Source organism: Scomber japonicus, chromosome 7, assembly GCF_027409825.1.
Source record: "Scomber japonicus isolate fScoJap1 chromosome 7, fScoJap1.pri, whole genome shotgun sequence".
In the NCBI taxonomy this organism is placed as follows: domain Eukaryota; kingdom Metazoa; phylum Chordata; class Actinopteri; order Scombriformes; family Scombridae; genus Scomber; species Scomber japonicus.
In genome coordinates this window covers 27,988,739-28,004,344 of record NC_070584.1, presented here as the reverse complement: position 1 = coordinate 28,004,344, position 15,606 = coordinate 27,988,739, and the positions used below count along the sequence as shown (strand labels likewise).

Genomic DNA, 15,606 nt, shown 5'->3' with positions numbered 1-15,606 from the left:
TAAGTTAAAAATGTAATAAGTTCAACAATAGGTCTACTGTTTGCATTTACAGGCTGAATATTAAACATGAGGCTTGTATAAGATGATATCAGAGAAAGCTATTGAGGAAAAAGTCGAATACTATTTAAAGATAGAAAATGTGAGAACTTTTCGTAATGGTGACAGGGGTTGGAGTGGTCTTTGAGGTGAAGATAATCTGCATCCAGGTTCACATCAGACTCAGATCCTCACGTAGCCTGTTCTGTGGCGGTCTTTGATGAGCAAGAAGACCAGCAAAGCGGTCATGACGAGGGTCAGCACTGTGGCCCCAAGGATGATGGGAATGAGCTCCTTGTAATAATCAGTCCAACAATCCACCACTGAAAAACAAGCAAAGAGGAGGAGGATTAAAAGAAAGAATGTTGATGATTATAAGTTATAGCAATTTTTGCACACTCACACCGAGCATGTAAAAAGCGCTTTGTTCTAGTGTTTTGTTCATTAACCATGCAGACAGGAAGGTTTACTGCTAGTTAAATCCATTTCGTGTCACATCATTCATGTTTGCGCAGGACCACACTTAACAGTTTCAGGTCAAGTTTATGACTCTGCAGCAGAATCACACTGGTCTTAAACACAGTTCAGTGGGGTAAATTATCACAGACAGGCCTGCTTCTTTAATCAATACAAAGAGTCACAAACCAGCCTTTCCAGTTTTTTTTTCTTCCTGTTCCTGGCACAGATGTCTGATAGAAATAAAGACAATAAAACCTGATAGAAAGCACGGATTGCAGCCCTTATTTTAAACCATCCCGATTTAGAAATGAGATTTGTCATGACAGCATAAATGGTTGCCCCCTTTGTATTCCCTTAAAATACTTCAGACACTAATAGCATAGCAGTAAAGCTACCAATGATGTTGTTTTATGCACCACTAAAAGTAAGAACAAAGTGTGATCCTGCGGCAGGAAACAAGCTCAAAACCCAAAGAGGTTTATATTCTATATATGAAAAATGTCTGTGTGTCTATACATGGAAACCCATGCAAAACTGTGGTTCATATTCTTGCACTTCTCTGTGTGTGTTGAACAGCAGAGAGGAAGCACAACAAGATTATTATGCTCAGCTGTGAAGGGATCAGAGAATCATCTAGCAGTACAAATGCAACTTCAATTTGTTTGCAAGCCCGGATTTACTTATAACTCCCCTTCCAAAGAAGAAATATATCGATTAGATCAATTGTGCACCAGACTTAAGCTGCCTTATTGTTTACCCCTACACTAAATCATCAGTTCAGTCACCTGATCCAAACAGGAATGTTGGCACCCTGAAGGCCTGCACCTGTAAGCCAACCAGCTTGATCCTCAGCTCCGAAGAGGTGGAAAGCAGACTCACAGAACTGCACTTGAAGCTCTGACCATCGCCTGCTGCAAACAGCTTGTCATTTGTGATTAAACCTGAGTATGTTTTATCTGGGAGGAAGAAGATAAAAAGACAAACAGGGACAAACAGGTTATTGTTCCAAATCAGAAATAGAAGCTGTATGTTGTTGTTCTCTCTCTCTCTCTCTCTCTCTCTCTCTCTCTCTCTCTCTCTCTCTCTCTCTCTCTCTCTCTCTGAGGTCTTACTGGCACATCCCAGGCAGACAGGCCGAGGAGACAGGTGAGCAGTCAGGTCGGTGACATAGAAAAGAGTCGCTGCCTGAGGACAAAATATAAAAAAAATGAAACAGATTCAGAAATCTGCACATTTTTAAACAAGTAAACAAACATTTCATCATTTGATGTGAACATTTTGATCTTAATATGTATCTTGAAGACTCACAGAGGTTCTGTATGAATGTATTGTGTTCATGGGTGAAAAGAATACTTATATGGAAACATATGAATTGAATATCTATTTAGTTTCCATAAAGAACAAAAGACAACATTTTCTTTAAGGAGAAATGTCACTGTTTCTCTTGACATGGACACATATCTCTTTATGCGCAGACCTGAACTGTTAAAAATGTTTTTCAGCACTTTTGCAGACTCTTTTTAAATGAATATTCTACTAAAGTTGGAAGATCAATATCTCATCTGTATTGCTTTCACAATGTCATCAAACTGTGCACGTGGTACTTTTTGGCTTAACTAGGACCAATCAAACTCTACACAGAGGGGAGCATGTGCAGTATCTTATTTAATGTGTTGTTTTACCTTTTTGAATTCGAACTGCAGAGTGGCACCATAACCCGGCAGTATGAGAAAAAGGGTAGCAATGTCTTCTCCACAACTACCATGGGTTATGACTCTGGACGGGTTCAGGTTAAAATACCAGGACTTCTGAATACACACAAGAGAGAAATACTTTATATCACAAGACAGTGTCATTTAAAAATCTCTCCTTAGAACAGTGAAACCAACTCGCATCACCCCACAAAGAAACGCTGACACAAACACACCCTTACTGCAAAAAGTGCTGAAATGATAGAAAATGACACCAATACACACACAGGGGCAAGCATGCACATCAATATTCAAAATGTCTGACCCTGACAGATGCATACACACGCACACAGACACGCACACACGCACGCACACACACACATGCACGCACGCACACACACACACACACACAAACACACACGCACACACATACATCCTCTAACCTTCTTTTCGCGGACAATGTATTCTACTCCCATGGTGGCTTTGATGCAGGTTTTCCCAGCATGGTTTTCCACCGTGTAGGTCCCTGCACACACACACACACACACACACACACACACACACACACACACACACACACACACATACACACACACACACACACACACACAATTGCAGAATAAATTTCATTTCATCTCCTTTCACGGTTTTTATACTACCGAGATGTTTCACAATCAGGTGATATGATTTTTTATTAATTAAATAACAAAAACAATTACATAGATAGTCACTGCATTAAAATCTCAGCTCTTATCTAAAGTACACACTCAAATCTTGAAAAACTCATTAATGCATACTGATCAGCTGTATACAAGCTCATGACAAAATCGTCCAAAGATGAAATCTCTGCCCCTTTCAATGTATTGTCACTGTAACTGACTGAATACAGTTTAGGTTTATATACTGATCTGCTATTCTTAAACTCTTACCATAATGATGCATTTATATGAGCTATATGAGTGTATACTGTATGTGTATAAAAAATCTCATATCACTCACTATGTGCTGATCAAACATTTGCAAAGTTTTAATAACTGACACAGAAAAACTTCTTCAAAAAGCAGCACTACTCCAACTACTGTAACTAACATCCTTCTGACTTTCTTGATTGTATGTTTGTATGTTTGTAAGACATGAAGGTGATGTTTTATACCAACGATAGGAGTGGTCTCAAAGGGCCACAGGACCGGCGGCTGGTAGATCTGAGCCTCTGAGGGGAGTACAGAGTGGGAGGCAGCCTGAGTGGACTGGATATTTCCCTGGAGGTGAACACCTGATGGAGGAAGAAACCTGTTACTCACATTATCTGTTTATCATCTGTTACAAAAACTTCAAGATCAATTAAACATTACAACTAGCAATGCTTTGGCAGTCTTGAGGATGGCTTTAGAGAGTGTTTCACATGAACCAGGCTGGATTTTGGTGGGAAACCTCCTGCATTTCTTTATAGCACAAAGCAGGAAACCAAAGCTTAGAGATGATCTTGAGGTGGTAAACGGTGCTAAAAGTGCAAAACAGATAGAGAAACTATATCCAGCATTTTGTCTTCTTCTTTGTCTTAAAATGAAATGCATCGACCAATGAAATTATTTCGCCTTTGCAACAAGACACAAATGAAACTAGGTTTACACCCAAAAATGGCTACTAACTGTCTTGACCACAGTAAATTTGTATGTGTTTAGAATGATAAAACAAAAGTTTCATTATTAATTTAATATCATGACGTATCATGTTAAACATTGATACTGCTCTATTAAAGTTGTGACGCCTTTTGACACAAATCTCTTCTCTTTAAAGATCCCCATTTCCAGGATGTTTAAAAATGAATTGATATAAGTAAACAAAAGTAAAAACATTGTAAGATGTTTATTCGGCAAAATAGATTTTCTCAGTTCTTTTAAATCAACTTCACAGATGATCTGTTTGCATAAACCACAGAGTGAGAAATAAAGAGAGCATGCGACCACCAGACACCAGTATCAGTAAACCAATGTTCTTTGTGTGGGACAGGAAACCACAGCAGCGGTCTCAACAGACACCTCTGCTACTTCTGGGAAATTTGACTCACCATTACTGACCTGACAAAAACTCAACTGGTGCTGAAGCATCATACAGACACACACACATATATATGTATATAGTATATTTAACAATGTTAGACATGAAATTTGATCAGTTCATCTTTTTAAAATATTTTCATGACATAGCAGAAGCTTAATTTTAAAAAGCTGCATCACGTTACTGCTGTGTGATTCATTTTTTAGACATAAATGCAATAAAACTGGGAGTTAAAAGTGTGGAAAATCTTGACCACTGCTCTTCATTAACTCATAATTCTTCCATAAATATTGAAATGTTGAAATTAGAGAGAAAATACAACAAGCTTCCTGTCATGAGAATACAGAGTCAAATATCTGAGGGTGAAATTAAATGTGAATATTATCTTGCTTACCTGGAAAAATGGCCGCCAGGAATAAAAGACACCATCCACCTGCACAGCCCCTTATCATTGTAGCTAGAAAAGAATCAAACTGAATATAATGAAATGATGCCGCTGGATTTGAAACACAGTGGAAATGCTGCAGCTGTGGTCTGATCTGGTGTGTGAATGTGAAACTGTGTTGATGTATTTAACACCTAAATCAGTTGAGCAGAGGAAATGAAGTGTGAGGAGGTGGGGTAGGAGGTGGGGCAGAGGCTGCTGCACCGTTGATGGTGATGTCATGTCAGTCACACAACCTGAAACTGTCAAACATTTAATGTGAGAACAGTTCCTGAATCAAAAGTTAGTCCACACATAACTTAATGTGCTTAAAGAGGTGTCACTGGTTAGGTTTGCTGAATGCAAAGTAATAATGTTGAAGAGAAAACAAAACAGGTTCATATGTTAATGTTATGGTGAAATTAAAGTACTAATGCTTTTAAAATTTCATAATATATTAAAAACCCTTCTCACCAAAGCCATATGCTGTAGTCCAGGTGATTTATTTCTGATTGAGGATGGGGTTAATGGTGTTTGTTTTAACCTGCATTTAGATTTCAAGATGAGTGACTTATAACTTGTCAATCACAACAAATGTAGAGTTGAAATGTTCCATATATGGTTCAAGATATATAAAACATCTGTTTTAATAATAATTTGTATCTAGCATTGATTTTCCGCACATTATCCTCTCTCATTGAAAAATGCAAAACGAATATGCAACATATTTTTCATTTCAAAGTTTATCTGCTGCATGGACACAAGATGTCACCCTCCTCCTCCCAGTATTTACAACAGGCCTTTAAAAGTACACTAAACTGAGCCATACAATACATCCAAAACAGCAAAATAATTTCTAAATTATGATGAAATACCATACCAAAAAATGTCATAAAACTCAATGACAAGCACCAGATCATTCCTGACTGCACAACTCACCCTACCTTATAAAACAGTTTGAGTTTAAAATGATGTCAACTTTGAGTTCTGTGGTTGAGGACGTGATAAAGTTCATGTGGTTTATAAAGTATTGGTGGTTCTGAAGTTCCTGGCACGTGACGCTTTAAAATGAAGCCATGTCTACACACATCAGAGTAATAACTTTTGTTACATTTGAATATCTCTCAGAGTCATGCAGAAGTAAAATTAAACTACAATTCACAAGATAAAGAGCAAAGATAAGAGGAACGATTTTTAGAAATTAGCAAAAATGTATGTAGCAGAAATCTTTTTTTCTCTCTCTCTCTTGCGACACCTAGTGGGTGAACTCAGGTTGGACGTTTACAATTGTTAAGTCAAATCATCAGGACAATGTAATAAAATAGTCAAAGATGTCCACCACAGTTTTAACAGACCTAAACATAACGTTTCAGAAAGAAATTCAAGACAAAGAAAAACTGAATTTATGCTTGAAAATGGACACTACTGACAAATCAATTATCAAAATAGTTGCTTATTAATCGCTTAATTGTTGCAACTCTAATTGGATTTATACTAGTAGCTGTGGTGTCAATCAGCACACTGTTTCATTACACATAAATAACCACCAGGGGGCAGAATTATGTTTTTAATAATTAATGTCTCGATTTTTGAGATTTCTGACAGAATTACAATTGTTCATAATCGCCACAAAATATCCACTTTAAGGACCAACATCATGTGCCAATCATACAGACCTACACATGTCATGATGGAGCCAAAATAGTTCCCTAAATATAGCAGAGTCAGTTATCTATAAGGGACACATGGAAGGTTTACTTCAGGTGACAGGAAAGTGCACTTGGTAAACTCAGAGTTAATTTGCACAAATGCAAAGCAATCACACAGCCTGTATGATACATCCACCATATGTGGAGCGTAACATTTGGCCACAGTGGGGAAATCAAAGCGGTATAAAGGTCGACAGGGACAAAGTACCAGTTAAAATACACAAAACACACACATACTGAGCATGCACACATAGACACATACATATACACACACACATAAAATAGCCCCTTAAATTATGAGGGGAGTTGTTGTTTTTTTGCTACCATAAAAAAATCAGCAATCAATCAAATCTACTGTCATTTAATTTAATGTTTTAAAATGTTCAGGTGTGATTGTTTGCTCCTACAAAGTTATTAATGATGGAGGTTTGTGCATTTCCTTACATGCTCCCTCTCTCTCTCTCTGACTGTTGTATTGACCCAACAGGTAGGAGGGCAAACAAATGAGCAAACATTTACTCTTCTTTTACCCACTGGTCGTAAATGTGTGTGTGTGTGTGTGTGTGTGTGTGTGTGTGTGTGTGTGTGTGTGTCCTCTCTGCCCTCCTGTCCTCTGTCTATCACTGTGTCTTCATCATTCGCAGGATTCCCGCCCACAGATTCAGGAGAACTTCACTCAGTCGTCCGTCCCTGTGTGGAGAGGAGTCACGTTTTCCCCCTTCAAGCCCTGCAGGAGTGACAAGAAGGCCTCCACTTTCAGAAACTGTAAGCACCACTTGCTCTTTTTTTTTTTACATAAGAGTTTTTTTATATATATTTGTTTGCAGAGCTTTAAATAAGATAATTAGGATTGATTAAGCTATCACTGCCAAGTTTTGGGGGGAGGGGTTCCATCTGTATAAGAAATGCACTTACAGTTAAATATCACTACTCTGTGCCTCCTCAGCAGAGCCGAACATTCATCAGGATCAAACGATGAGGAGTGGAGCCGGGCTGTATGTGTTGGGCCTGCTGTGCCTCTACAGCTCAGTTTTTGGGCAGGTAAGGAGAAAAGAATCTGAAATTACAATTTTGACCTGCTTTTATTGCATTAAACCAGATGTTCAGGACTGCATAAAAAGATCTTTAATAAAATTTACAGCAAAAGCTACAATTACAGAAATATAATGTCTTAAAGTATCTTAATAAAAGATTTGCCTGACTTCCAGAGTATCACATAGTTATATGTATTAGTTAATTAGATAATATTATTGATTCAGTATCACGTAAACAGCATTTTAAAGATACAGCTTGTTGGAGTTCGACTAACTGCTTATCTATAACTAAAAAGTCCAATATTTTTTCCAGAGGCTGCTGTTATATTCACAGCTGATAAAATATCCAGTGTACTTGCAAGTGTGCTGAAAGTATGAAGTAGCACAAAATGGAAATACTTGTATGTAAATGCAAGACTTTAGTGAATGTATTAAGTTACTTTCTACCTCCTGATTATGAGCATGATTTATCTGAAAGGTACAGATTTGAGTAATTAAATGTCACTTTATGAAATAAAAACTAACTTTGGAACTGACCTCTAGCCATTTCTACTTGTGGTGTTCATCACAAGTTGTAAAAGAAGTATTAAAACTCTTTACCTCAGTAAAACTAGCCATACTGTACCATAAACAAACAAAACTCTATTATAAGTAAAGGATAATGCAAGAAAGTAAAAGATTTTAAAGTATTAAAAGTTCTTGTTATGCAACTCTTTAATATTGATTTTTTATTACTGATGCATTAACATGTGGGAGGGATGTTGATCTGTGGCAATGCATTGTATTTCATAACATAAAACTATGGCTGTCAGGTACAACTACAATATTTTGGTGAGATTAGTGCAGTAGATATACTGCATAGTGTATAAGTTGTAAAATAGTCTTAAATAACAGAAAATGGAGATAAACAAGGATAGTACCACACAATTGCATATACATACAACCCTTCATTAAATCTACTTGGTTATGTTCTTCTGCTGGTTGTAACAGTTTGTATGAGCTGTTGTCAGTTTGACTAAGTGTGAGCGTGTTTCTCAGATGTTCTAATTAAAAGAAAAGGTAAGACTATGAGATGTTCACCAGAAAAAGAATAGACTGGAGAAAAGTCAAACCTAATTTTGTGTTGTTATTTTTTCTGTCTTGTTAATCAGCTCACAATCCTTCAGATTTATCCTGTGACTGCTTCAGGGGGTCCAAAGATTAGGAGTTGCTTTATTAAATCATTATTCTCTTCTTCCAGGACGCAGTGGAGGTCCAACCTGGCGTCCTCGTCTTCTGTGACGACCCAGTTGTGGAGAAGGCTGTGACCAGCGCTGTGCACAAGTTCAATGAGGAGCTGACTAGCGACAACAAGCTGGCCCTCTATCAGATCCTAACAGCCACCAAGGTACAGTGTCTGAAAAAAAAACCTGGATTTGTCTCGAAGGAAAAATAGAGGCAGAGAACGTAATTTCCCTTATTTTCTATTAAGGTCTTAAAAGAAAAACTATTGCTAATATCCCAGCAGTATATATTATCAAATCTGCAGAGAACTATCTGTTGAGGAAAACTCAAATTGTCACTACAAATCTTACAGAAAAATAATTTCCCTACTAATTCTCTCTCTCCTGTTGTTTTTAACTAGAGGAATGTGTAGATCCCTAATCTGATCAATATTAGTAGCTTCCTGTCAGATAAATGTTTATAAAAACTAAATGAAATATCATTAAACAAACACAAAAACAGAATTTGTCTAGTGTTATGGACTTCTCCTGATGTGAAATGATCTAATGGTTGTTGCCTCCTTTAAAAAAAAATCCACACAGTGCTGAAAGTGGAAAATGATGATGACGCAAAAAGGAATTGAAGCCGTGGGACGATTAGCAAGAAATTCAAGGAAAACATGCTGAAATACTTTGACCCCTGGTACACACTGACTTTGTGTGTGTGTGTGTGTGTGTGTGTGTGTGTGTGTGTGTGTGTGTGTGTGTGTGTGTTTTGTTTCCCTCTCCAGTCAGACAGCGGCCCAGACTCGGTGTACTCACTGCAGTTCACCACCAGGAGGAGCGACTGTCCAGTAAGCAGCAGCAAACCCTGGACAGACTGCGACTATCTGCCTATTGACCACAAGGTAGTGACAAATAGATGACAAAGAGTTGCTGATATTGTTGTTCTTGATAAATCTCAATTCAGAAGTAAAAAAGTACATATGTCCTCTATTTATTTCTGTGGAGGTTAAAATGAAATAAAGTGCAATAAGCTGCAGATTCCATGTGGCACCTTAATATTTGGATCAATTTGAGATGAGTTTAAACTATCTTTATACAGTTGCTTGCTGTTGGAAGCAGTAAATAATGTAAATGTTTGGATTATACAATTATATTGACTGTTAATAGCACCAATCATAATCATATCGTATATGCTGTTGTTTCTCCAAAAGCCACTTGCATGCAATGCCACAGTCCACGTGACAGAGACAGAAACAGACACTAAACAAGTTTCCTGCCTGCTCGGTGAGTAAATATATGACCTCACATGGATCTGGGTGATTGAACTCTGCATCAGATTATTGATTTCACAGTTATGACACAAGTAAAGCCAGCAGAATAAACCTTGAGTGAAGTGAGATATTTTAACTTACATGCACTAAGTCTAATCAATTTGTGTGTTTTTGTGGTGTGACATAATCTGGGACACTTAAGGGACAAGTGGTTTAAACCACTTGTCCCTTAAGTGAAGTGAAGGTTTTTTCAAAAAGCTCTCCATAAGCAAGATCCTTTAAAAGCTTTTCACAGTACTCATTTCCAATCCTACCCCTTCCAGAAAGAGCAAGTCATAGTCAAAGATTTTCAGATCGTCCAATCGATATAGTCCACCGTGGCAGATGTTTATCAGAGGAGAACATGCAGTATTTCTCTTTGAGAAAACAGTGAGTCACTTAGGAAAATGTACGCTGGTGGGCGAAGAGGATACAAAAGGGGGGCTGATTGAGTAATGTTTCAACACTATCTGTAGATAGAGAGAGCACAATATTAACTTATCCCACCATAAAAGGCCATGTCTAAGCCTAGACTTTAATCTGTTTACCTAACCACAGCCCACAGTCGACCTCAACATTTTCTCCAAAATATTCAAATATAGCTTGACTCAGCTTGAAATATTCCTCTTCATGATAACGTAATATCTGTGTGTTGCACTATTCAAGGCTCTGGCCTTGAATATTAAAATAGATAAAGTAAACAAGCATCAGCACCTACAGTACCTACTCTGAAACTGTGACATGAATCTGGTCTTTTAGCTACAGACAAAAGCTATTACATGACAACATGCAATAACATCAATTATCACAAATATGCAGATGATACTCAACATTACATTTTAGTCATGGCTGATGATGACTTGACATTTTCAGCAAAAAATACTAAATGAAGTTATAATGACACCTTCTACCTATATTATATAGCAAACAAGATATCTGAGATTCTGTGCCATAAAGCTCCATGTTATGCCAAAACTATTAAAAATAATCAATGCCCTGTTGCTATTTTGAGTCAATTCCATATATGCAGTCCTGTGGCTACAAATAACTAACCAGTGTGTTTTAATTTGCAGTCCCCAACAAATACACTATTTACTCCTGTTTGACAATTATTTCCATAAATACTAGAGTGCCCAGCTGTTTTAAAAACATAGGAATGAATATTCATGAATTAATATTAATATTCATGATTCATTCATGTTTTTCATCTTCAGAAGGAACTAATGCGATTGGGGCGTTGGGAGCTAAAGACAGAGAGATGGACTAACAAAGTAATCTTATAAATTAATGTTATAACGTTTGTTTTAATGAGATTTAATGATCACATTCACACAGTTACACATTCATACTTGGATGCTGCCCAGTACAACCACAGTCTGATCTTCTGACCACTGGAGCAGTTAGGGTGAAGGGTCTTGCTCATTGGCACCTCAGTAGTGGTAATAAAGGCGGCAGGCGCTGCTTCTTCACTTTCCCCACCCAGATGTGCAGCCCCGGAGATTGAACCGTCAAACTTCTGGTCGCAAGCTCACTTCTCTAACCTTAAGGCTGCAATTTATTAATTTGATTACAAACGTACATTAGAAGCTTTATAACTGTATGCTAATCGACATTACAGCTACAAAGTTAGTAGTTAATCTCTACTTTATTGCTTTTCTTCACACTTTTTCCTGATATTTTTCCACCTCCAGATGATTACATCGTCCCAGAGAAAGTTCCCTGTTTGGGCTGCCCTGAGGAGATTAGTGAGACTTCAGAGGACCTTAGGGTCCCCCTAACCGCCTCCCTCTCCAAGTATAACCATGTCGTCTCTGAGCATACACACCTGTTCACCTTCCACAGTGTCGGCTACGCCACCAGACAGGTAGAGACTGGGTGCAATGGTTGGCGATGAGGTAGAGAAAATGTCTATTCATTTTCTGACCATACTGTGTGTGTGTGTGTATGTGTCCTTGCAGGTAGTCGCAGGTCTCAGATACAAGTTGAGATTTGATATGAGGAAGAGCATCTGCGCCAAGGTTGACCACAAAGAACTTAACGTGCTGTGTGTCCCTGATGAAGAGAATGTGGTAAACATGGATACAAAACTCGCACCATCACCATCATGTTTTCCAGGCTTACTTGAGCTGATGTATGTATGTGTGTATTTATGTGTGTGCAGGAGTTCAGTAACTGTAACTCTACAGTGGACGTAGCACCATGGAGACTTGAGGCCCCAGACCCCCAGTTAGAGTGTGAACAAGGTGCACTGCCTGCGGTAAGCATTTTGCCTTTTTTTATATGAATTTACTGATGAAATTCATCATTTAAAAGCTGCAAATGTTGTTTTTCTGGCCACTTGAGGTCAGAAGAGTATCACAGCTCTGATATATGATCACCTTAAAACAATTGTGGCAAATTACACATCCATCAGACACAAACCAACCTTAGCATTAATTTGGAGTCATGTTCCTGACAAATTAAAGCCTAGCATTCACTCTAATATCAACGGTTTTGTTCTCCACCAACTCTTTAGACAAATATCTGGTTCGTGCATCAAATCAACCAGAAAGTGTTGTGTTAACTAGCCAGTCTTGAACCAAAAAACAATCAAATGTGAGCTCAGTTTGACATAAATCTATTTGGAATTACCGAAACTTTAACTTTTTCACAGCATTTTGGAATAATTTGGGAGCCAATGCATTAGACAGTGAGAAAGACAATGCTATGAACACATACAGTGTAAAATGGTTTGTGATTTCACTGTCAATCCTGAAGGCCTGAAGGCTCTTCTTCCATGGGTGCACTTCAGAAGAAACCTGTGCCAGTGATGAAGGTTCATCCATTATTCTTTTCTTCAGGTACTCACCAGGCGCCGTCCTCCCGGCTGGTCTCCACTCAGGAACTTTCTTTTCGACACAGTCCCCTCTCCTTCATCTCCACCCGTACTATTGCCCCCCAAACCCTCCGCCAAGGAGGAATCCTCGGAGGAAGACACAACCGGCTCCAAACAGGCTGGCTCCCCTGCGAATGACGACCCCTTCCATTGCCCATCCAAGCCCTGGAAACCCTTCAAGCCAGTCCAAACTGGTGCACCCGCAGATCCCACGGAGGCTACTCTAGAGTTGGCTCCTGCTGAACCTTCACCTGGGACCTTCAGTGATACAGACCTGCTGGGATAAATATAAAAACAACAGTTCCCGAAAAATAATCTCACTCATCCTGCTGTCCTAACTGATTTGTTGTTGTTTTATAGACTAATTCTCCATTATAAAGGATTGGATTGCAGGGATTGTTTATTGGAAGGGCACATTTGCAGCTACATTGTGCAGAATTAATGCTGCAAAAGCAGGAGAGTTTTGGTAATAAGATGAGCCAGTTTTCAAGGGGAAAAGAGCAAATCATTTTTGAGGCTCTGTAACTCCTGAAAGCACAGTGGGCCAAAAAAAAGGACTAAATTAAGCCAGAGATAAACATGAAGAGATATAATGTTATTGTATTAATTGCAAGTTTAGCAGTTAAAAAACAAACAAAAAAACATTGCCAGTTTGATGTTTCCTTTGAATAAACTGAGATAATGAAAGATGACAAGTTCTGGGTGTACATTGGAAATCTTCTCTAAAGGAAAATAAAGTAAATACTTGGTCCATGCTGATTTAATGTGTGAATAGAAGTTCAAGCACATGGATAATGATTAAAAAAATGCTTCTTTTTTCCCCCTTTTTTTCCAGTAAGAAAATGTGTTGTAATTACTTACTTACACATGGACAGACAATATTCAGCTGTTTGATCAGAGGATACAATTTCACAATGTGTTTTTCCCTTAACAGAGTATCCCATGACTAGCCAGAAGTCATCATTCATGGCACTTTTCCATCGTCTTAAATGTTCTTTCCGGTCTGTTGAGATCGTAATTTCGTAATTTAAAAGGAATAAACATTCAAATTCACTTTAAAGCTGGACAGAAATCAATCAAGTGCAAGAAGGATGGGGGTTGAAAGGGGGGGGGGGGGCGGGCGGGGGTACAAGAGCAAACACAGTCGGGTGAATGTTTAACAAATTTATTTGTACATCTTCACAGAACACTCATATGACCAGTCAGTCAGTCAGTCAGTCAGTCAGGGTACAAACCTTTACTCTGTGACCAAGGAACCAAAAATAAAACACAATATACATTTATAAATTAAAGAAACCGCAGGTTATTGTGAGGATGAACTGTTCCTACAGGGAGCAAACTTAAGGCATTAATTTATAAATATTTGTGTGGCTGCTTAGCAGACTATTAAAAAAACAAACAAAAAAACAAAAACACAAAACAAGGTAGCAAGAAGGATAATATTCATTGTCACCCAATCTCATGCAAGTAGGCTGTGAAAAACAATACAATAACATGGCCCGTTGTACATTCATAGTATAGGTTAAGGTTTTGACAGCATGTAATGGAAATACATTAGTGAGACGCTGCGATGTCGTTAATAGTGCTGCATACAAAAAGATAACAATCTGACATTTATATCAATATTTTTCTTCCCAGGGAGAATTTAGGACATTTCAGATCACAAATCATGAATAATCTGAATCATTAGTCATATTTGATCTTAGATCAGAGGGTGTAAGAGTTCAAAACTCTGGACATTCGTTCAGTTTGAAGCCTCTTTAAGGGCTTTATAAAAAACACTCTCTGAAAACAATGACACTCCCTAAGTTAAGGTTGAAAAACAAAACAAAAACAACACCTTTTATTGCTTAAAGGTGAATATCTGGGCACATACAGGGGGTGGACACAATAACAAGAACACAGGAACAAACTTTTTTTCACAGTCATCAAAAATTGAATATAAACTAACATAGATAGTTTAATTTATTGGATTGCTTTTTTTTAAAGTTCATGTTATTGTGTTCACTCTCTGCCCAGCTCAGATGATGATTGTATTAGCAGGGACAAACTGACTAAAGGATGAATGAAAACCAGATTTCCCTCCTTTCTCTGTTAAACTGCACAGACAATCTATCAGCACTTCTCATAAGGGGCTTAAAGGAGAATCAACCATTTCTAAGTTAACCTACTATACAGCAGGTGTGATGATTACACATCATTATGTGATACTCAATCTTCTGCTAACAAGACGGCTTAGCTCGAACACAACACAAAACCAGTCAAACTGATCATGTGATGAGCAGATTTGTAAATGTCTGCCTGTGTTTTCATTGCTTAGCTTCTTGTTTAGTTGGAGAAAGCTCTGGTGCCTTCAGAGCCTTCTCATAATGGAGGAAAACATAGTGCAACACTTTACAGCAGAACTCCTGCACCTATTCAGTGCCACGGTTAAGGGCCGAGAAAAACTTTTAAAAACAACTAAACATGCTCTGAGGAGGACTTGAGAACTATCACAGCTGGACGTCATGGTTACGGTTTTTGAGGTTCAAGTAAAGAAAATACAAGAGAGAGTAAATCTTATTAAAATCACATAAACTACTTTGTCATAGTTCACACTGCATCTGATCTTAGAGATTTTGGCCTAAATATCAACTTTAGTCCTTCGTTAAGTTCATGAAGTAGTCTTCATTCTGAAATGTCTGATGGCGGCATCGATAACATTCACAATCCAGTATCGAACCAACAGTCTGAACATAGTGCTTCGACCTTCGGTGCTTACTTACAGTACGACATATGCACACTTTCACTCCTCAGTATTAA

General features: G+C 38.1%; 2 protein-coding genes across 3 annotated transcripts; one reads left to right on the top strand and one right to left on the bottom strand.

The window, feature by feature from the left end:
* Positions 1-145: 145 nt before the first annotated feature.
* LOC128362296 (lysosome-associated membrane glycoprotein 3) lies at positions 146-3,128 on the bottom strand. The gene is made up of 6 exons (XM_053323037.1): positions 3,116-3,128; positions 2,630-2,712; positions 2,178-2,303; positions 1,608-1,680; positions 1,281-1,451; positions 146-359 (listed from the first exon to the last, which is right to left on the bottom strand). The coding sequence occupies exons 1-6, from the start codon at positions 3,126-3,128 to the stop codon at positions 220-222; spliced, it is 606 nt and encodes a 201-aa protein (XP_053179012.1). The 3' UTR covers positions 146-219.
* A 3,859-nt stretch (positions 3,129-6,987) lies between these two features.
* Positions 6,988-13,555, top strand: kng1 (kininogen 1). Of its 2 annotated transcripts, none has more exons than XM_053321783.1 (9): positions 6,988-7,142; positions 7,322-7,418; positions 8,652-8,798; positions 9,405-9,521; positions 9,831-9,903; positions 11,621-11,793; positions 11,888-11,998; positions 12,091-12,186; positions 12,770-13,555. In XM_053321783.1, exons 2-9 carry the CDS (start codon positions 7,353-7,355, stop codon positions 13,088-13,090), a joined length of 1,104 nt encoding a protein of 367 aa, XP_053177758.1. In that variant the 5' UTR covers positions 6,988-7,142; positions 7,322-7,352; the 3' UTR covers positions 13,091-13,555. The 2 variants fall into 2 exon arrangements, with proteins under 2 accessions (XP_053177758.1, XP_053177759.1); XM_053321784.1 differs by having other exon boundaries at positions 7,040-7,142; positions 7,327-7,418.
* Positions 13,556-15,606: the final 2,051 nt, after the last annotated feature.